Source organism: Labrus mixtus, chromosome 5 (assembly GCF_963584025.1).
Source record: "Labrus mixtus chromosome 5, fLabMix1.1, whole genome shotgun sequence".
In the NCBI taxonomy this organism is placed as follows: Eukaryota; Metazoa; Chordata; class Actinopteri; order Labriformes; family Labridae; genus Labrus; species Labrus mixtus.
This window is the reverse complement of record NC_083616.1, coordinates 4,774,698-4,797,859: the sequence shown is the minus strand read 5'-3', so window position 1 is coordinate 4,797,859 and position 23,162 is coordinate 4,774,698. Positions and strand designations below refer to the sequence as shown.

At 39.8% G+C, this 23,162-nt stretch overlaps 1 protein-coding gene across 1 annotated transcript; it reads right to left on the bottom strand.

Annotated features, from left to right (window-relative positions):
• Window positions 1–615: 615 nt before the first annotated feature.
• On the bottom strand, window positions 616–22,151 carry LOC132973796 (nuclear receptor subfamily 5 group A member 2-like). Its single transcript, XM_061037400.1, has 7 exons — window positions 21,926–22,151; window positions 19,668–19,789; window positions 19,057–19,198; window positions 16,921–17,576; window positions 5,083–5,202; window positions 3,740–3,887; window positions 616–964 (listed from the first exon to the last, which is right to left on the bottom strand). The coding sequence occupies exons 1-7, from the start codon at window positions 21,945–21,947 to the stop codon at window positions 711–713; spliced, it is 1,464 nt and encodes a 487-aa protein (XP_060893383.1). The 5' UTR covers window positions 21,948–22,151; the 3' UTR covers window positions 616–710.
• Between the last annotated feature and the right edge of the window lie 1,011 nt (window positions 22,152–23,162).

Genomic DNA, 23,162 nt, shown 5'->3' with positions numbered 1-23,162 from the left:
AACGACACCTGAAGAGCTGGGCGCAGATCAGACGGAAACTGAATGTAGGTTGGACGGCAGCTAAAGAGAAGTGGAGGCCAGACTGCGCCTTCTAGTGGATGCTTTTTGTAATGTCTATCCCAATTTAAAGGATGCGTGGGTAAAATGTAAGCGACGTATTTCATGTAATGTAATGTCGGATATCAGAAAAAAAATAAAAGAAAGAAAATGTGGCTGTTTTATAAGGACGTGAGAATAGCTGTGGACAGTCTTGTCACATGTAACCTTGACAACATGTTTTTGATGCAGACTGGGGGAGCGTCTTCCTCCCAGTCTAAATGTTAGCTGGGCAGCTTGGCCGTCTGTGATGCCGGATCAATATTTGTCAATAAAGGATATTACATAAATCCAACAGCAGATCTGAATTTAGATTTAGATTTTTTAAAACAGGGTACAAAATTCAGTTTCTAAAGGTCGTATATTATGAAGCTCTGCAGGATATGAAAACACTGACTATGAAAATCTCATTTAATCTCAAACTCTAAAGAACATTTTTATCATTTTTTACCCAACAAAAGCCCTCTCAAAGAGGATCTATTGTGCCAATCTTTATATGATTTTCTTTCATTGCACTCACACCCACCCTCCCACACACACACACACACACACACACACACACACACACACACACACACACTAACACGCACATACACATGACAGCAGAGCATCCCTCACACACACGCTTGTTTTGCGTGCAGCATCTCGATGAGCAGGTTGTTGCAGGGCACCTCTCCGCTCAGGTGCATGTAGCACAGGTAGTCCTCGGCCTGCGAGCTCAGAGAGCGCAGCTCCGGCAGACGCACCACCAGCTGGGTGAACTTCTCCTGGAACTGAGGGTAGGTGGACAGAGTGTACTCCAGCAGAGCCCCGTTCACCTGCTCCTGGACGCCCTCCACAAACGCCTGGTCCTCCAGGAGCTTCACGTCTGAAACACAACAAACACACACAAGGGCAAATGATGAAAAAGCCTCAGTGAGGGGAAATAATTGACTGTAGAAAACATGGACAAGTCTCAGTGACGTCACCCATTAGGTACTAAAGGGGAATTTTGAAGTCAATCTATGGTGGTCGCCGCATTGAAAAAAGTATCTCAGCCTAACTTTCGGTCAACCTACTAACAGTCAAAGAGGTGTGGCGATTAAAGACAAAAACTATTCAGACCAAAACCATTATTCGAACCAGACTGTACATGTTTATTTCTGATTCCAAAATCGGAATTTTAACATGAGTGTGTATGTGTAAGTAGAAACTTGTGGAACTGGGGGGGTCGTGCAAAGAGCTGTGCCTTGACGACTCACTTGTGAAGTCCAGAGCTGATATCCTGGGTCACATGCTTGGGTTTTAAGAGTCAAACAGTGTACTTCCTGTATTTTGGTGTATTTTATGCATCTATTTGTCATGAAATTGTCCTTGGTTTGGTGAAGGAACACTTAAAACTAATTATTAATTCATTTAAATAAAAATATAAAATCAAGATATTGGAAAAATGTATGTCAAATTCCAAAAGTCTGGGCTCACACCCCTCTTAGTATTTGAGGAGTGCTGAGATGAAATTTAGAGGTGCTGAAGCAATCATAAAAAGGGTCTAAATCTTGTCTATTGTGACATCATTCAAATGGTAGTTTCCTCTTCATTTTTCATGATCTACATTTTAACATTAAAGGGGGATTCACCTTAAATTTGTACGTTTTTGTCCAGACATTCAGTTGATCCAGTATAGAGTATTATAGGTCCAGGTTATAACCAGGTTATAATAAGTGTTGCTGATAGCTTGATGACAAAAAATCATTTTGTAGTCTTAACTTTCGGCTCGTGCAGAGTGCAGTCATGCTCACAGCCCCTTGAATCAGGTGGTGGGTTGCCAGGTCGAGGGGACAGAGGATTGAGAGTGTGTGTAATTTGTGTGTGGATCATGATTCAAAGACGATCTGGCAACTTTGGTGTCTTCAGACAAACATACAAAACATATGGATCCATGTATATATGGATTATCAAGTGGGACGGTGATAATCACAAGAGTTTCCCAGGAGAAATAACTAAACCTGGGGGGGGGGGGGGGGGGGGGGGGGTTCGAGGCCTTGAAATACGGGACAAACAGGAGCGGTAGCAGGTATGTGCTGGTGACGGCAAAATGTCAAAATATGTTAAATACGTCAGGCTGGTGTTTGCGTCTGACATACATTTTGACTTGAAACAAAGCTTTGTCGTTCTATGAAACAAAAAGGAAAGGAGGTTCATGTGACTATGAAACTGCTCATGAATACATACACGAGTTATTGGGAATCAACTTTTCTTAACTGACGGCCTACTGTAATTAAGACTTGGATATTTGATGATTTTTTAATTCATGCATTTTAATATTACTAACCTGTAACAGTGTCGTTATACTGTTTTTACTGTTTAACAGTTTGCTGTATTGCACATTTGGATGGAAAGCGCTTTTGGCCGTTTAGGTTAAGACCTTTAAAAAGTGAAATATTTGCACTCAACGATCATGGTCAAATTTTCTTTCAGAGAAATTCTTCAATGAATGACCCTTAATGTATTTCAATGTTATAAAACCAACGTTACAATTTATGTCAGGACGCCTGAAAGAGGAACTAAAAGGTCTCTCTTTACCAGTGGTATGCACTCATTCATTGATGCTATAGATTTTATATCCAGTATTTACTGTGTTTATACTTTATGTAAAGAAATAGTGGGTGGATGTGTGCGTGCGTGAGACAATATCCCGGCCCTCCGGTGGACCAGCATTCAGCATCAGCTGAGCCCAGCTCTGAGAGTCCATTCACACAGTAATTAAATGTTTTGAATCAATGTTCTGAATCATCTTTTCATACCGCTTGAGGGCAATTAAATTACCCCCGAAAACCTGACTCTGAAGACGAAGGAGAGCGTGCGCGAGCAAAGCAGCCACAGGCAGAGACAGCAAATATTTTATGCCCATATATGACAAGTGCTCTCACCATTCAAAAGCTCTTTGTTCCTGCTCTGCCAGCGCTAAACAGCAAACACTTCTGGGAATCTGGGCAAGCCACATCTATGCTCTCTCCATCTGCACAAACCGCCACGTGAATGTCGGCCCTGCCATCGAGTGAGAGAGCCATCCATTAGGCTTCTTTTGAATGCCATTAGTGGACAATGGAGGAGGATGTCTTTGTTAATATTGGCTTTTGTCAACCCGAGAAATTTAATTAAGTGAATTTATTGGAGGGGAAAAAAGGCCAGTTTGGAAAACACTTGTAACCTTACAGATAAATAGGTACGGCAGATAATCTGCGATTGTGACATTTCTTTCATTAAGATGTCAGACTTGCTTTTCAAATTCCGCTAAAGGGTAGCATCAGTATGGCCCCCGCAGCCCAACCGGGTTGATTGATTTTTTTACTCTTTTATTCTGACAAATCATCAGCAGGACACACATGTAAACTCAGTTATTCACAGACGGGTCAATCAATGCTGAATGTTTTCTCACATAAAATATATATAAAGGAAGAGAATATATCATAATTAAATGTTGAAACAGTTCCAGCTCTTTCAGCACCTCAATGTAAACCTCAGGTCAAATCAGCTCTGATTGCAGCCTCTGTTTTCTCTACGTCACATTTTTGCCGATGACCATCACTGAGTTTGAATCATTTTTAATGGAGTATACTCCGTGTGATCACCGTGATGAAGCACAAACGAGAGGCACACTCACTTGGGTTGAAAAGGAGGAGGAATTTCAGACAGGCGATCTCTCTGCGGTCCACCTGCAGCGCCCGCAGCCTCCCCGCCAGCTCCTGACCCCTCTGGACCAGACCGGACAGAGTGGCCTCAGCTTGGGACAGAACAAATGACAGCTCCACCTGGAAACAGAGTCCGGGTTATTTTCTCTTCAATTCATCAAAATGTCAACTGAAGGAGGAATTGTTTCTACATTTCTCAGTTTTCTGTTCTCTGCTGTTGACGGAGGGCTGTGAGAGCCATCACTCAGGAAAAGGGAAATAATTAAAGGCTTGTTTGTTAGTTCTTTGTTTATTTTTTTATTTTGCTTCTGAAATTTGGAAAATAATTAAGAATGAACAAATTCCTAAAGTTGCAAATCAAGCCAAATGAAGGTAATAAACTACCGATTTAAACCGATATACATACCACATAAAACAAGCACTGAACAAATATGTCTAATATATGTTTACAATATTTCCAAAAATGAGACAGTTACTTTTTTTGTTGTTTTGCCATTTTCAGAATGAAGTCTAAATGTTAACGAGGGTTAAACTGATGTGTTGTGCTTAAGTCCAATTTTTCCAGTCCACACACGAAGAGTCATATAAAGTGAAACTGTTACAGAAACATTCAGATTGCTCACAAAAGAGACAAAAAAAAATCCAGATTGAAGATTTCAGAATGTCAAACGTTAAGTCAAAACATTGAGATTTTTTAAAGATTTATTTTTGATCTTTTTTTATGCCTTTCTTTAGAGGCAGGACGGGTAGAGTGTGGAACGACATGCGGGAAAGGAGCCACAGGTTGGATTTGAACCTGCACCGTTGGCCCTAGAGGACTTCCACCTCTGTGCATGGGGCGCACGCATATTGAGAAGCAAGCCAAATCTTTAGACTAAAGCCAAATAGACTAATAAAGTCAAAATGTCTGAATTAGAGTTTTAAACATGGTACGATGGCCAGTGTTAACCACTTCCTGCCATTGGTGAAGCTTTAAATGAGGACCATTAACATCAAAATCTCTGAAAGTCTTATTCATATTATTAATAATTGCTATAACTTTATTAGTGTTTGGTCATCGTGCATGTCAGAGCTGCTTTAAGAAGCTGTTCTGATGTAGTATAAACATGTTTTGTTGTTGCATAAAAGCATCCATATCTGCCGATTTTTTGAGTTTTGAAAAAGATGATCAAAACGTATCAATACCATCAGTGTAAACACAAAATAATTTGTAAAACAATCACTGGTTTAGTTTTGAGTTTTAGACCCGTATGACTTCAAAGATTTGTGGACACTGTGCAGGAGGATGATGGGAAGTGCGTGAGGGAGGTGTTACCTCTTGGCCGGTCACCAGCAGGATACTGTCTTCCTGTACGTGTTGCACTTGTCTGAAAATGTGATCCAGGACCAGAAGTTCAGACCAGCAGTTATGGAGCAGCTTCATTTGATCTCCCACCTTCAGGAAGCAAACGCACACACACACACACACACACACACACACACACACACACACACACACACATAGTCAGAATCACAGAGACATGAGCCCAGTTCAGACTGCCTGTTGAACGCTACTGTGACATCCTGCCTTTAAAAACGAGTCAAAGTTGTCCCACCTCTGTACCACCACCAAGAGAGGCATTAAGAGAGGCATTACAGGGGGGTTCACTGCAAGACTGGAGAGAACGGCGCTGTGTGTGTGCATGTCTGAGTATGTGTGTATGTGGAGCCCCTACTGTTTCTTTAAACACACTAATATAAGACAGTTAAAGAGGAAAAAATAAAGGGTAACATGGGTACAGCAAGATCCAATAAGACGCACATTAACAATACAGCTTAAAATGCTGTTGTGGAATGAAAATGAAAGTACATAGATGTTATAAGGGCGGAGCTTCATAACGGGTCTGTTGTGTAATCACAATCTGATAAAGGCTATAAAGACATTTAGCTTTTAGTCTGAGGTTTACTTTATCCATGCATATATTCACTCTAACAGTGTCCCATATATGGCAAAAACTAAACCTGTCTCCTCAAAATGGCTTTTGTTAATTCTTAACTTGATATCCTAAACACGTTCATTTAAAGATCACAGAATTTATTCATGGCGATTACAGAGTGCCATTTGAAAGTCGTTCTGCCCCTGATCCAACGTTGGAGGTAGAGACAGAAACGTAATGAGGGAAACAAGCTATGTGTGACATCGGGGCCAGTGAAGTGGAACAGAGCTGTATGTGTGTGCCTGAGTTTGTGTGTACGTGAAGCTCCTGTGTGCTCACATTCTGTGCCTTTTTAATTTAAACACTGAGAAACCAATATCACTGCGTTACAGAGGCAATGTCTTAGTACAAAGGCGTAATGACAGCCAAACTATGTGAAGACCTAAGAGGCTGTCTGGAATCTGGAACTGGAATCTGGGAGCAGCTTTAAATTCACTGACGTACTAGATTTTTTTTCTTCACAGTTTTTTTTTTTTTTTTTTTGTGGTTGGCTTGTCACGAATTGTCACACCACAGTCCCAGGTTCAAGTCCAGGCTCTGGGCCAGTTGGGTTCAAGCAAAAACAGTACTGTAGTTAAAGTCATGGAAGCTGCGTTAATAAAATGGCAACGACTCATGGTAAATGGACTTCAGCTTGTAGAGAGCTTTTCTAGTCTTCTGACTACTCAAAGTGCTTTTTACACCGTATGACACACCTACACATTCACACACTGATGGTTAATATGTAAAGTGTCCATCAGTATTAACTAATCACATTCATACACATTCATAGGCCACAGACGAAGCAGAGGGAGCAATTCAGGGTTAAGTGTTTTGCCAAGGACACATCGGACGTGTTGCTGCAGGAGCTGGGGATTGAACCCCTGTCCTTCCAACTGAGAGACGACGACTCTACCAACCACGTGGGACTCATGGTCATTTTGACCAGTGATTTAATCTGCCGATCATTTTCACAACTTGATCTTTCTTTCAGTAAAATGTCCGCACTTGTCTGTGTTTTATGAGCCCAAAGTGGCATCTTACAAATGGTTACACACCACAAAGTCAAAACACTTGTCCCTTACTTTCATAAAGAACAAATATGCAGCAAATCAATCCCTGATATTCCTGCTTGAAAAGTAGCTGAAGGTAGTTAATTATAAGATCACAGAATCTGGCTATTCATTTTCCTACAGTATACCAACCCTTACATGCAGCGCTGGTCTCAAGTCACTGCTGACTCTCACGTATCAAACACACATTTGCAACTTTACAGATTATGATAATGCCACATATTTTCATTCTATACGTTTGAATTACTTCTCTCTAAAAACAACCGTTCTGAATGTAATTTCTGAGAGGCAGTCCAGAAATACAGAACCTTTTCATAAAAATGTCACCATGAAAATACAGACGGTAAAAAGACAACGTGATGCCCGGGAGTTTGTAAACGTGTGAGTTACTTATTGAGATGTCGTGTATTTACGAGCATCGTCTTAGACCTCATCAACCAGCTCACCTCTCCCTCGACCCCCACCTCTCCTGGTCACATCTGCTCTACATTGGGGGGATGGGTGTGTGTGTGTGTGTGTGTGTGTGTGTGTGTGTGTGTTTTCAGATTGAGCCTCCCCTCCCTCCTTCTCGCTGCAATATTGTCTGTAAACTGAAGGACACAGCCGCCATGTAATTCTCCAGCCATAGCTGCTAATAGGCCCAGACACGCATTCGTCTGACACAGAGCTGACAGAATTACTGTCCACCTGAATGAAACTATATATCAGACGTGGAGGCGAGGGTCCAATCTTGTTGGCCACACACTCATCTGGACTGGAGCTGTGGTGGGGGTGTGGGTGTACGGTGATAAAGGAGGGGGGTTAAGGAAGCAAGAGGTCTCAGCGACCTCCTGCGCTTCCTCTCCAAGAGCAGTTAGACACTCAGCCAAAGAATCCCTCTGAAAACGTTTCAACGAGCTGAGCGCGGAGAGAGAGGGGCTATATTTACTTTTATTTTTAAGGTTTATTTTGGGGGCTTTTTAAGCCTTTACTTTAGAGATAGATCAGTGAATAGAGTCAGCAATCGTAGAGAGAGAGAGTGGGGAATGACATGCAGGAAAAGAGCCACAGGTCGGGTTCAAGTCCAGGGCCTCCAGCTTGGAGGACACTAACCACTAGGCAGCTGGCGCCCTAAGAGAGAGGCTTTACTTAATCTCCAACATAACTGTCCAGCTTAAGACTGAACAGGGTTTACCTCATATATCAGGCTGTATATCTGTAAGGTGTCATGTTGTCCGTGTGAGACTCATACTTTCTCTCACAGCCATTAAGTAAAAAAAAAAAAGAGTGTGTCTGCTACACCTAGTGAAAGGATGAAAACTGGACTGTCATGGCCTCTCTCATGGCTGTCAGCTGGCCAGCAGTGGAAGACGTGTTCTTTATTTAAAGAATAGTTTAGTCTGGAGTTGATGAGCAGGCTCACAAACAAGATGGAGCTGAGCAGAGAAAAAGTATTTCAGAAAAGTTGATCCTGAGCATTTCTTCTGAAGGTTTACACTGACTTCATTTCCCATCATGCCTCTCTTCATTTGTTTATCATGGGAAGCTACTTTCTTCTGGCTGTGGTACTCTGCAATACAAATGGTCCACGAGTGTCTAAAGTGGTATTTTAGTTTGTGTGCTGGAGTATTGTTTGATGCTTCATTATAAGAAAATATGGCTTTCTGGGGCCCAGCTGCATGACGGTTAGAAATAACATCTTAAATTGAACCAATTATAACATGTTTTATAACTTACTATTCACCCATTTCTTATTAACACAAAACATTATTTGGTTCATTTTCAAAGGTTATAGACTTTAGGTCAAACTAGATCAGGATGTAACATAATGGTATGATGTGTTGATCCTGTATGCTAGAGTTGTAATTTTTTGATTTATTTTTATTTTGATCGGGTTTACACTCTGTTATTTTAGGGACGTGCTTCTCACACACATAGGTCAGAATCACACACATGCACAAACAGGATGTGGACATGCATTGATGGACAGATGTCAGAGTGAAGCTGCTACAAGCTGCTATGCAGGGAGTGCACCAGAGGAGTTGGGGGTTCGGTACCTTGCTCAAGGGCACCTCGGCAGTTGGGAAATTTAATCATCATAAAAGTCTTGGATTCACATTATATTTTTATATTTATCTTTAAACTGGAACTCTCCAACACATCACCTGTAGATTCATCCTGTGCACCAACCCAACCTCCATAGAAGACCAGAAACAACGATTTCAATCCATCAGGTCTGGATGTCGCCTTCTTTGTGAAACTACAAACCATCTTTCCACATCCATCATGCCTGATAATCAGGCTGTATTTGCATGAAGTGGAATGAAGTATAGTGTGACAGTTTTCAAGCCTGCCCTAACAAGTGTTTCCTCTCTGCTCACATGTCAGTGGGCGTGCTGTTCAGCTAGCTTAAAAAGCGGTGACAATGTTAAGTATTTATTCAAGCAGCCGCATTAAATTTATATTAGGCATTTTTGGAGATCAATAATCAGTGATCGCCATGATAAACTGCTCTAACTAGTCTCATTTACAAACATACTGTAATAGCCACAGGATGAGCTAAGAGCAAATTAAGATTCAGAATAACAAATTTACGCTGTGCTGAACATCATCAATAGTCTGAATGGGTTGAACAAAAACAAAAACAAGACAGGAGACAAACAACAGAACTATGTATTGTAGTAACAGATATATCGGGCAGATAGTGCCTTGCCACTGAGCATCGGTATAAATGTATTACAGCCCGACTGATACAGGGTTTTTGGGGCCTATACCGATATGAGGGAGAAAACGAAATCCGATACTTTATATTGGCCGATATCTTTCTTTGCTCTCCGTTCAATCTGTGCAAATAGACCGTTATAGATAAAAACATGTAGTGCATTGATCGCTCAAATGCGGATCAACCACTTGTGGAAAAGATATATAATGAAGACAAGATGGTCACTAAACTGGAAAGTAACTGTGCATGTACGTGCATCACCACTATGTGCATCATAATCCATATAGGACACTCTGCTGGTGAAAGAGAACTGCTAGTGTGATACAACGATGCTCTAATGAAATGCTATTTGACTGGTGAATAAAATATCGGCATATATCTGATAAAAATAGCCGATACCAACTTGCATTGCATGCTGTTAGGACACGCTGTAAGAAGAGTTTCCCCTTAAGTATATAAAGTATTTGTCAGATGCGTCTCTGTTTTGTTGCTCAGAGTAGATATTGATGACTTCTACTTTTGGGCGTAACTCTTTGAACTCTTCTCAGAACTGTTGTTTTTTTTAATTGACTGTCTCAAGTACATTTCTTTAAGCAGCTGAACGTTTGTGATGTTCATTGTTTGCTATTCCTCAGCATCGTCTTCTTTGCTTAACAGGTGAACAGAAGGTCAATCATAACTAGGGCTGGAAAATATATTGAGTTTTTAAGATATATTGATATATTTTCAAACAAGATATAGGGTAAGACAATATCGTTAATATCGATATAGTTTATGTTTCATTAAAATAACATTACAGAGGTGCCAGGTCACCTTTTTCTCATCTCACTGATGATGACTGACTGTCTGTCCCTCTTAACCCTGCTCCTCCTCTCTCTCTCTTTTATTGTATTTAAGGAACATTTTTATTTTATAATATTACTTTTTAAATTCACAAACAGGTAGTTTATTTTTCATGTGTTTTCACTGTTAATAAAATACATATCGACATATATCGAGTATCACCATTCAGCTAATCAATATCAAGATATGAGTTTTGGTCCATATCGCCCAGCCATAATCATAACGCAGGACAAAGGCCACAACTGGTGAACCGCCGCAACAAATAGGTTCCATTCTGTTCACAATTTAACAACAATGTAGACGAGTGCAGCGCCGAGCTGCAGCAGAGAGCCGACATTTCCCCGTTATCGTCTGCATGGAATGTAATTATCCAGCGCAGGGAACAACAGCTCTGTCCCTGTGAGGCAGAATATGCACACTTTGTTCTCACTGTGTATGCTGGCTGTCCACTGTGCACAAAAATGATCTGACTTGTATCAGAAATGCATCAGGAACACACAAGTTTCTGTGTCTGATGATACAAAAAAGAAGAGTAGTGAGGTTAGAAGAATGGAAAAACGATGAATGTGACCATTTTTCCCATTAAGCCTGCTGTGGTTTCCTGTCAGGGGTTTATTATGTGGCACGAGTCTTTCGTACAAATGAGCAGATCCAGGTATTTTTGAAATAGGAGTAAACAAAACAACAAAGTTATTCTCTTCTCTGAGGGAGTAAACTTTCATGTTGACTGTCAGGGGTAAATTAGCTATCATTTGTTTTTTTTTTAAGCATGTCAAATACGTCATACAGCACATTAAAACTTCAAGTGTTTACAGTTTAAGATTCATGAATATATTCAAACAGTTAGCTGGATCAAAAGGTCAACAGGTTGTTTTCTGATGTTTTTTTCATGTTCCTTTTGCAAAAGCTAAGGAGGCTTTTTCAATGAACATGTCTGCTAAACTCGTACTTTTTGCCGTTTAAAAATGTACTCTTCCAGTATAAATGTTTCTCATTCAAACCACACATTTGGTGAAAATGTAATTAAAAAAAATGTTTTGAAGCCCAGAAGGCTCATGCTTAATGTTAGGGGAAGATGATGGTTGTAGTTTTTTAGTTTTTTACAGAAACAGAACAATATCCTCTTTGGAACAGAACATAATCACTGCTCGGACTTTTGACTGAAATGAATTCCCTCACAAATCTCTAAACCAAAGTATTTTACTGACTAGACTTCAAAAAATGTTTTATTTTATTCAAACCTGAGCCCTATTTTATGACTGAACAAGCAGAGATGCAACCATACCTCACATTATGTTTAAAAATGATTCTCAATATGGATCGTTAAAATCCATGATTTGTATTGCTCAATACTCTTCACCAGCAGAGGGCGCTGCCTGCTTTTGGCTTCTCTTGTTCAAAGTCGGTTGAAGAAGAAGAGAAACGTGCAGACAAGAAAAAGGCAAGTGAGGTTTTTAAGATTGAGAATGCGATGTCGTTTTAAAGCGAGGGGAGTAGACGAGACAAAAACAGCGTTGAAATACGGCGAGAGACTGATGACCATTACAGATAGCACAGCCAACGTGATGCAGCGCGTGAAACAGTGACACATTGAGAAGCCCAAGACACCAAAAAACATATTGATAACATACACTGGGAAGCCGTCTTGAAACCCCCTCACCCAAACGTGTGTAAGAACCTTTCAGATACTTAGGCTCACTGAGTTTGGGCTGATGATCAACACTGTAAAGCCTGTCGTAATGACCCGACTTTCCATGAACATTATTGAAAATTGGGGTGACAAAAGCTGTTTTTGATAAATTCAGGACCTGATTCACTAAATGACTGTGCTGCTTTTGCGCCAGCTAAACCTGTGCTAATGAATCAAAAGAGACCTCGTCTAAATCAAAAAACACATGCAGGGGGTTTCATGCACCCTGACATCCTTGCAAAGTAAACATCGTTTCAGTGCGTCGGTGCTGCGTATATTTAAATGAGCTGTTAGGCAGTCATGCAGGGATAAACTGTCCTCTTTTTATGCAAATATTCATTAATAATTCACCAACATCATCGCTCATAGCCACAAACAGGGTGGAACAAAAAGGTCTGCTGAGACCAGGTGGTACCTGCAGAAGTTATCAGAGGTGTGACACAAGCATTCCAGTGATCAGGAAAACAATTATGCATCTGAATGACTTTAAAACTAATAATCTGTATATAAACTCTGTAAATATTGCTTTGATTATTATCCATTATTACAAAAACCAGGGGTTAAATCAGTACAGCTGTCAGCCTGAAGAGGACTGAAGAGGCTGAGAAGCGATGCTTCTTTAAATTAGGCACAGATTTTTTGTTCTAAGCGTCTAAAGAATCCCTCAAGGAAGACCTTTTTCTTAAAGAGTTAAAAAAATAAAAATAAAGGTGAAACAGCTGTTGCATCTCAACATTCAAAGACACAAGAAAACATCGACTAAAACAGTCGTTTCAACCTGTACAACATGGGACTTGCTGTTATAGTGTGATTGGTTAGTTAGCTGCACCCAAGCTAACCGAACAATGCAGCTGTGGACGAGCAACTCCCGTGTGTCTGTGACGTAACATTTCTGCAAAACGTCCAAGGAGGCAGTGTCTACGAGAGAGTTCTGCCATTTCTGATTTAACAAGCATCTTACTGCTCAACAGAAAGGTCTGCTTCTGTAGCAGTTTTCTCTGTAATGTCGGGAAATTTACATAAAAATATAAAACTGTCAGTGGGCGGCGTTTGAATACGAGCTGGAAACAACACATCTGATTTGTTATCTCCATGACAGTGAAAGATTCTGAGGATGCATCAGTAACGAAGAGGAGCATTTTAGCAAAGCATGGTCAGCATGATTTTAGCAAAGCATCGTCAGCATGACGATACCTTCTTGTCATTGGTCCAAGACAATGCAACAAATCTGTTGAGTAAAACACTGCGTTCTTTGTTTCTGGGAAAGGAAAGTTACAGAAGTAACAAAAACTGAATGTGTTCATCCTCCTGATTATTCTCAGAAATGAAGAGTTCAATTATCACTTTTTTGTCTGTTTTTGGGGGCGAGGATGGTATCAGTATATAAATTGCAGATTAAATGTTATGAAGTCATTTTTTTGGATTACATTTATTCCACAGGAACACAAGCTGCTAGGGTGCAAACATGTCGAAAACGTATTGTTTTTTGCTTCACATTGTTTATTTTTTGTTTGAATCAATGCTGCATTTTCTTCCACAGAGGCATCTCTTTCTCTCCGCTGACATTTTGGTGAAGCAGAAAATCCAAAACAAGAGCCTGAGCGATATACGTACATCAGCCAGTCAGTATTCTCAGCAGAGAATAATAAAGTGTTGCAGATTAAACAAGATTCATTCATTCTCATTCCTTCATTCACTCAAGGTATTGACTGAAAGGTGTCATTACTCAGTTTGTCCAGAAGATTGAGCTTCAACTTCGTAGTTTACAATGCTCTCAGCACTCTCTGCAGCAGGTGACTACAACACACAGAAGTGGTCGACAGTGTTAAATCATGTTAAATGACATTGTTAGGCAGCTTCATGAGTAAATTTGCAGATCGATGAGCAACAAATGTTGCACAATCCAAAAAGGAATGGTCTACTCATTTTTTTAGCTGAAAAAAAATCATTATACTTGCTGCCAATGAAATCTCTTAACCAAAAAATCTGTGGGTAATTTGTATTGGTGTAAGAAATCTCACACTATGCATGCTATAACCGTAACAGAAAGTATCTGGTTGAGGTTTATAGTGTGCTACAAGAATGATATCTGCAAACCTATGTTTACCATAGGATAGGAAACGATAGCATACGTTCTGATGCGATGAAATACGACACGATGTGATGCAACAGCTACGCTAGGCTACGCTTGGATTACATTCAAAGACAGGTTGTAAGCATGCAGATTTATATAGTATGAGTGTGTGTGTGTATTTCAGACTATGTGTGTGTATCATGTCTCAGTAAAAGGGTATCAAAGTAATTTCCTCTCATAGGATTAATAAAGGATATCACCTTCTTCCTTCTGCTAACTAGCAGTAATGACAACATGTCCGAGCCAATGAATGATTTTAAGCCAGAATGGAGCAAGTCTGTTTGGAGTGAGAATCCAAACACAGGAAGGATCCTCAGCATATTTTATCAAGGCAACAATCAGCCCTTTTGTTGTTAGATGAACTGTCTAATTTGCCTGAATCACTTTGACCATGAGATGTTAAAAGACGTTTGTTTTTGTCAGTGCTGGCCGTTTTTACATTGAGTCGCTGAGGAAGGAAATATTTTAATTCTTATGTAACTTGCCTGATTTGTCAAATAATTAAACTCTTCCATTTTTATTTTGAGTGTAATCAACCATATTGTCAACAGAAGGAGCACTATTGATTTATCCAGTAAAGGATTATGAAGCAAAGGACCACGCTTCAGTGAATCATTTCAACTGTTACACACACTGCAGAGCGTCCGTATCACTGGCCATGAAAGCCCCTTTCAGCCTGTGTTTTTGCAAAAGTGTCGTAACTAAGCTCAGCCCTCATTGCGTCTTTGTACATTCTTATAGATTCTGCGATGCTGTAATATTCTTGCCCCAGTCTGTGATTTCACATTGCATTTCAGTGTCGCAGAAGCACGGCACAGCAGGAGCTCCACATAGACACACAGTGAGACATGCACACACACACACAGCGCTGTGCTCCCCCGCTGACTCAGCTGATCCCATCTCACCCCTGTAACGCCTCTGTTACTACCTCCCAAGACAGTAAAGAAAGGGGGGGGATCACTCCGTCCCCCCATTGCGCCTCAGCAACATTCAGATTGAAGGCGAAACGTTACAGGGACATAAATATCCCAGCTTGACTCGTCAGTCTGAAAAGGGCTAAAGATAAAACCACCAAACCACAAAGATGATGGAGTGAGACAGTGATTCATGTCCAATTACTATCCCCATGTGTGTGTGTGTGTGTGTGTGTGTGTGTGTGTGTGTAGTCTGATCAGCTGTTCAGCAAACAGCAAACAACAGCGAGTAATGATACCCTCACAAGGCCAATTGTATTCCAGCACAGCTCAACCTTACTGCAGCATCGTTGCTTTTATTTAGAGCAGAAATATCATAACAGTAAATATTATGCAGTGAAGTAAGAATGAAAAATAAAAACATCTGTCTTTGTTCAGTTCAGTCATTACTGAACACAGTGTGTTAACATAGAACTATTAGGGGTGCGTCCCACATCAAGCCCATAACATGGTGCTGCAACAAAACAATCAATATCAGGACTGTCAGCGTTAACCATAGACTGTAAATAATAACAAACAAGTGATGTCACTCATTAATTACTGCAGGGGGCTTTGGAAGTCTGTCCATGGTGGAAACGCTGTCTCAGCCTAACTTTCAGTCAACTTAACGACAAGCTACCGTATGAGCTGGAGCTGAGGCACGCTTGACAAAATGTTACATTGCACTCGCCCATCCATCAGGTCAGCCAAGTGCCTAACAATGCATATTACATAAGAGTTATAAAAACAGTCACCCCCGTACAGTGTGTGCCGATGAAGACAATAACTAACAGACCAAAATCGTTTTCTGTACCAGGCTGTAAACATTTTTCCGCTGTAAAAACCGACTTTTTTGAATGTGTGTGTATGTGACTTCCTGTGTTTCTGCAGCCAGCCTCAAGAGGACACATGAGGAACTGCAGTATCGAGCACGTCGTCATTGGTTTCATTTTTCAACACTGGAGGTTAATGTCCCAAGTTCATTTTTATAATTGCAATAATTGAGTACTATTTTGACCCTTTAGACGCACAGTAGGGAGATATTGCAATGTCTCCCTGTAGTCAGAGTGATGGAAAAGAGCAAATGACAAGCCAAACATAATATGCACCTCGTGATATCAAACATTTCCTGTTTCACTTTTTTTACGGTGCCCTTTAACTGTTTTCATTTAATTTAAATCCGTTATAAGATCCTTTAACCGTTGTTAAGTTCGTTAACCTTCGATATACCAGAGGCTCATTACTTTCTTCCAAAATAAAAGCCGGCCTGTCTCCAAACAGGAAGTAAACCTTGAGCTTGAGACAGTACAAAAATTCTAAATAAAAGCAAACGATTGTTAAATAAAATGCAAAATAATGGAATTTCTAACATGTGATTAAAATGTGTTGAATTGCGATTAACTATTGAAAAATATAAGTTGATAACAATGGTATACTTGATTTCACTACACAGGTGGATAAACTAGGGAGTAAAAAAAAAAGCCAAACAGCCAAAAAAAAGAGGGACACATAATTCTGAATGGCTTCTCTCTCATTGTTTCTAGTCACATAAGTTGCTTTTAAACTTTCATGAAACTCCTGAAAAAACATTTTCAGGGTAAGCTGCATGTGTGAACAAAAGCTGAATTGAATTGAACTGGTTCAACTAATGTCACTGTTTTAAAGGATATTATACAAAAAATGATGGACTTGTGCTCGATCAGAATAAGCCAGGGTTGATGTTTGAGTGACACAACAAAACTTGGAGGAGGAGTAAATGCATGTGTTCATGTGTCAGCATAAAGATACAGAATATGAGACTCACCCTGAGCTCCTTGAAGAAGATGCAGCTCCGAGCCCACTCCACTATGGAGAAGAGGGTCTGGTCCGCCATGCGACACATGAGGCTGAAGTTGCTGGGCTTGTCCAGGCGGCCGCGGCCCCCCTGCTCCTGCTGCAGGTGAGTCACGATCTTATTCTGCACCACCAGCTCGTCTGGATCGCAGCGCAGCAGCTCCAGCACCAGCGGAGGAAGGCTGGGGGGCTGTGGTGAGGCAGAGGGGTACATGTCTGGGTACGTGTATCCTGTCAGAGACTCGGGGGAGCTGGTGTAGTCGGGACACTCAGCTTTGATGGCCCTGCTGGGGAAGGCTGTGTACTGGTACTGAGTGGTGATGGACACGTGGGACTGCATGGCCATGCCCAGGGAGGGGGGTCCATAGAGGTTGGCCTCGTAGTCTGTGGGGGCGATGGAGCTCGGGGTGGAGGGGAGCAGGCTTTTGGAGATGGTGGGCAGGCTGTGCAGGGTGCCGCTGAAGCTGTAGTCGGTCTGCAGAGGAGAGGTCGGTGGAGGAACTGCGCTCTCCAGCTTGAAGCCGCTGGATCGTATCAAAGCCTTCTTCTGCTGCTTCAAGGCCCTGTCTCTCTTGTACATCGGGCCAAATTTATTCCTCCCCCCACGCATACGGTCTGCGCGCACCGCTGTCACACAAGAGAGGAGATGTGGAAAACAGATTTACAAATGAAACCCTATTAAAATCTCCTTTATTGCCAAGATCGTCTGTGCAGCACTCCTTCATGAGCGTTAGCTGCAGAGTAAAATAATCACCCTTTTCCACCAGTATCCTCAGCTTTCCAACAGAGTAAACAACAGACATGCTGGCCATTTTTTTGCTTCCCTTTAAGGGCTGAGAAGATTCCCCAGAGTCTGTGCAGCTCTCCTCCTTCTTGTAGCCTAAATAGAGCTTTTGATTTAAAACAGGGGAGTCTCCCGGGCTTTATCAGTAAGTCAAGAATGTGTCCTTTTCTCTGCTACGGAAGCAGGTGCTTTCCTGCATTGCTGTCTGGGAATTAAATCTCATCCCATGTGTTGGACACAATATGGGAGCCACCAGCCCAGAAATAATAAAAAAAAAGGTATTGTATATTCTATTCCATGATAATGGGCTTTAATGGAAAATAGAAAATAGGCCTACATAGTTTTACATTTTAAACATTAATAAATGCAATTCTTGTGCAATTACTACATCATACACCATGACACATAAATACTGGAGACTGGGGCAATTGTAACTTTTTATCTGTGTGTGTGTGTGTGTGTGTGTGTGTGTGTGTGTGTGCGTGTGTGTGTGTGTGTGTGTGCGTGTGTGTGTGTGTGTGTGTGTGTGTGTGTGTTTCCGTACATTAAAAGTGGAATGTATGTAGTATATATATATAATCTAAAAAATACTAATAAACTAAAAAAAAAACGAATAAAGACAAGACAATTTTAATCCAATAATCAATTAAATTAAGAAGATACTTGTAACAACAGTGTGTGTGTGTGGGGGGGGGGGGATATAAACATATGTCATGTTAACTGATTGTAACTTAAATGAAAGCAGACATTAAATTAATCAAAAAAACTTAAGAGTCCTTTTTTATATGGTTTAAATGTTTTAGATTTCAGGTATTTTATGAATTCAAAGCAGATTTCATGTTTAGCAGGGTTAGGGTTAATGGTTGGTGGTTAATAAATCTTAGTTATTTTATTTGAGTCAAAGGTAGCCCATATTTTATTAACATAAACTGATCAGCTAATGAGCAACCGAGCAAGAATATGTTAGCATATTGTTGATGACAAAAAGAAAATGTACCATTGGTCTTGAAATTAAAATGTATCATAGTTTGAACTTTTAACATTAGTAGAATAATGCTAAAAAAAATAAAATAAAATAAAAAGATAAACCTCAAGATGATGTTTGTATTAAACTTTTAGCATGGTGACATGATCCTGCTCCTTTATATCAGGCAGAGGGAGAGTGTCATCACTAGCTTGTTTCTTATTGGAGGGATTGAGTATTTTACAATTAGGCTACCCCTTGTTATATTTTACCCTGGTCTCCCCTAATATTAGCAAAAACAAAAGGCGCAAAATGATTATTATTTGCGGCAGTAGCGGTACGTATAGAGTGACCCGTACCTTCTAGTCGCATCCCGACGCTGAGGCACTTCTGGAAGCGGCAGAAAGGACACCTCTTCCTCTGGGTTTTGTCTATTTTACATTCCTGGTTCTCCGCACATGTGTACCTTTTGTTGTTCTGCACTGTCCTCTTGAAGAAGCCCTGTTAGAAAAGAGACAGGACATTTCATAAAAATGCAAACTAACGGAACGAGGCTATACAAGAAGTATTATAGGCTAATTATATATTTCGTTTGAATACTTTAACCTCAGTACTATGCCTTTGAGAAAGCATTGCGGGAGAACGCAACATTTTTTTTTTTTTTTTTTTTTATGAATTATCATAAATAAAGTCAATAATACATTTACGATACAAACAAAACAAAAAAGAAACACGGAGCAATCTCTTGAAATTCTGCCAGTTACGGGAATTTTTTTTTAATAAAATAAAAACATTTCGGCTTGCATACTAAATACAAGAATAATAGTTGGTGGTAATCTATCTTACCAAAATACTAATGTGAACGGCCACTAATAATTCACTTATTTTAGAAATCGATGCATTAAAGGTTAAAATGAATAATAAATAATAAATAATGTATTTTTTCTCCGGGTCCCTCCGTGTTTGTTACCTTGCAGCTCTCGCAGGTGAGCAGACCGTAGTGATAGCCGGACACTTTGTCTCCGCACACAGGACACAGCTCTTCCAGGTCATCGTCGTATGTGTATTCCATAACCTTCAGAGTCACACCTGCTGCACACACACACACACACACACACACACACACACACACACACACACACACATTAATCCAACTGACAGACTAAAGAGTAAAATACAAATAATGCTCTATCTATCGCTATACTCGTTTATAAAGAGATATAAGAAATGCATGACACACCTAACGTTGACTTTTAAGATTTAAATACATCTTTCGTATTTCAGATGTCTGATGGAATTTTCCTTTATGACATTAAAATTAAACATTGTGCCTCTGTTATGATTCAATATTAAAAAAAATACTCGTCATCCGAATATCTTTTTCTAGGCTGTTTTATTTTTGCGAAATAGCTTCATAGTCTTTTTTCATATTTTTTACACATAGCCTACAGTAGGTCTGATGTGAAAACTATTTTTTTTGTAAAAACTACTAATGTACTACTAATGTATTTGTAAAACGCCTCTGTCCATCATTTATTCCATATTTATTCTTCATTCTATTCTATAGCCTATAACAATGATTTTTTAATTGAACGATTATATTATATAGACTTACTTATAATTATATGCATATATTATATACTTCATATAAGAAGGAAAATCCTGTTTATGGACATTTAAATTTAAGGTCATACGAACTCGAACATTTGAGTCTATGTCCTAAATATGACTCTAGATTTAGTAAATCTGAATGATGGGATATTATTTCAGACATCATTAAAAGAGTCACACTATAGGCTGTGGGTTATTCTGGGCTTATAAACCAAATAAAAAATCAACAGCCTGATTAATTAAATGACGAAATTAGAAATGAAAAAGATCGCTATAACTACTCCGTTTATATGCTCTAAATGAAAAGGTAAGCTATTATTGCCTCCATAAATAGACTTTTTTTTCTCCTTTAAAGCAGTTGGGGGTACACGCACATCACGTCGGATATAGGATATTTAAAAACCAAAAAAATAAACAGCAGCGAGGAAAAGAAGACAAGCGCGCACAATGAATCCACGACACAAACATGAACAAAAATCACAATTCATTCTCTCTGTGATTTTATATTCATACATTTGAACACTTTCGTTTGGTTTTGGATCTGCTGAGCATTTTTTAACCTACGGTTTCAACTTTTTATTGATGTGTTTTTTCGAGAAATGTTTAAAAATTAATTGTAGGTGGTTTTACGTTCATTTGTCATGTTCACACGTGGTCATATTTCTTTACTTAGATCCATCCATCAGCTAGAGCTGCGTGGACGCTGTGCTGCCTTTAGCAAGCACCGACCACAGATGACATGTGAAGCCTTTATTAGGCAAGAAGAAAACATAAACATCTCACCCAGAAGGTTTAGCCAATGTATGGGAAATTACAGTACAATTAAATAAATGAATAAAATAGGCCTGTTGCACACCATGCTGCGGTGCTAAACTCAGCCTGGAGTCACGGAGCGGAGCTTAGTGACACGCAGCGGGTTATTTCACTGCTGCTCACAGCACGTCATATGAAAGAGAGTTTCAATGAACTGAACTGAACAGATATGTACTGACACACACACAAACACACACACACAGGAAGTGAGTATTAAGCGGCAGATATGCGGGGCAAGTGCAACGTCTTCAGAAAAAGAAAAAGAACATCTAGAAAGGTTATCAGAATAAGATGAAAATATTTTTTTATAATTATTTATTTATTTATTATCGCTATTTCCTTCTGAAACGAGTATTTCGTTTGAATCTCTTGTTGTGTTACAAAGTGTTAGGCTATGTTTAAGTGCTATTGTGAGTAAATTGCCGTCTCTTTAAATGATATATAATGTTATTATTTTTGCATAACTTTTCTTTTTTAAATGAGGTTTCAAATTGAACTGAAAGGCCTACTTTAAAAATTAAAGAGTCGTCTTATTCTAAGGTGGCTCGTTGCTTCAGGTGGGCCTAACTGTCGCTGTAATTTCTGCTAAAATAATCTGATAGTCTAATTCTCATTTGACAACTACTAGTTTAAATAGATTGTAAAAAAAAAAAAATCAGGTGAGGGATCTTTTTTTGTAAACCACGCGCTCTTTTTCATCTACCTTAATTGAAATTTAAATTGGTTTCATGACTCTAACATTATTAATTGTCATTTCTTCCACGGACACTGAAGCTGTGAACACGCTGTGTGAAAGAGACTTACCGTGAGATTTATCTCCCAACATCTGATCAAGAGCCAGTCGGTGAAGATTGTCTGATAGTTTCAATCTGGATGTAGCTGTCGCTGCAGCCTTGCAGCGGCCGCTGAGGAGGACAAAATAAATGTAAAAAAAAAAAAAAAAAAAAAGACACAAATCCGGATGGCCACTGTCTATAACAATACTGCCTCAGAGTGGCGGATCTGTGGTGAATAGGCCTGCGAGCGTGATGATGACCATGAAGATCTCAGAGTGAAACTCCCTCAGTCCGCTCGCTCTTTACTCTGATTCCCTTATCACAAAAGTTAGATTGCTGAAACGCCATTGGTGGACGCGGCGTCACGTGACGGATGCTCGCTGCCTCCTCCGGGAGAGAAATGCCTGGACAGGATAGAGGAAGAGCGGTGCTGATGGAGGAGAATTAATACTCACAGAAACTGCTAAATGAAGCAGTTTTCAGGAGAAGGAAAACTAAGAAATTAGAGTTTTATTTCAGTTTAACAACCGCAGAAGGCCTTTTTTTAGTTAAGCTCTACCAGTTAAAATATAAAGCAATCATTCATGGTTATATTTTAATATTATTTAGGCCTATTCATAAATAACAGTCCTAAAATATATAATTCTTACCAGGAGAATTTTTAGCGATATTTAAGCAGTTAGAGTAAAATGAATTGGGTTGTCAGACTTTCTAATCTGGTGTTAAAGCCTCTGTGAGGACCTGGGGGTCTGTGTTGTTTTCAGTCTCATGTGGACACTGCACCTCTTATCTGTTCACTGATCTTGTCTCGTACATGCATAGTTAGGGTATACTCACAAAAAACATCATATCCTGTTTCTTTTATGAGTCAAATGTATCACTCAATGTGAATTTGAGGCAGTTACCACAGCGTGCTGTAAATCATCTCGTCTGACACATACCCCCCACCTGACAGCAGTTACAGCTCTAAAAATAACAAAAAAGAAACCGTCAATCGTGTTGATGATGGTCTTGTTTACTGTTGAAGGTCATAAAGAGGCATCACTTTTAATTTTCAGTCTGTTTCAGAACCAGCTACAAACTCCTCACAGGAGCTTTAAGTTCATCACTGAAACTAAGGTGTTCATTGGCGTTTTATTAATTTAGGCTAATACGCTGCAAATCAATGTTCAACATCCTGTGGGATTTCATATGACCTATACAGCTATCACTCTGTCATGACTCCAGACTGCGTGTGTTGATACACTTCACTGATAAACTTTAAA

Bases quoted from the DNA above. Each gene is read 5' to 3' on its own strand.
- LOC132973796 (XM_061037400.1), bottom strand. From the start codon at position 21,947: ATGTTGGGAGATAAATCTCACG. The intron at 19,790-21,925 runs GTAAGTCTCTTT...GTGTGTGTGCAG, and splicing joins GTTGGGAGATAAATCTCACG to CAGGTGTGACTCTGAAGGTT. The intron at 5,203-16,920 runs GTGAGTCTCATA...TGCTTCCTGAAG, and splicing joins TCTTCTTCAAGGAGCTCAGG to GTGGGAGATCAAATGAAGCT.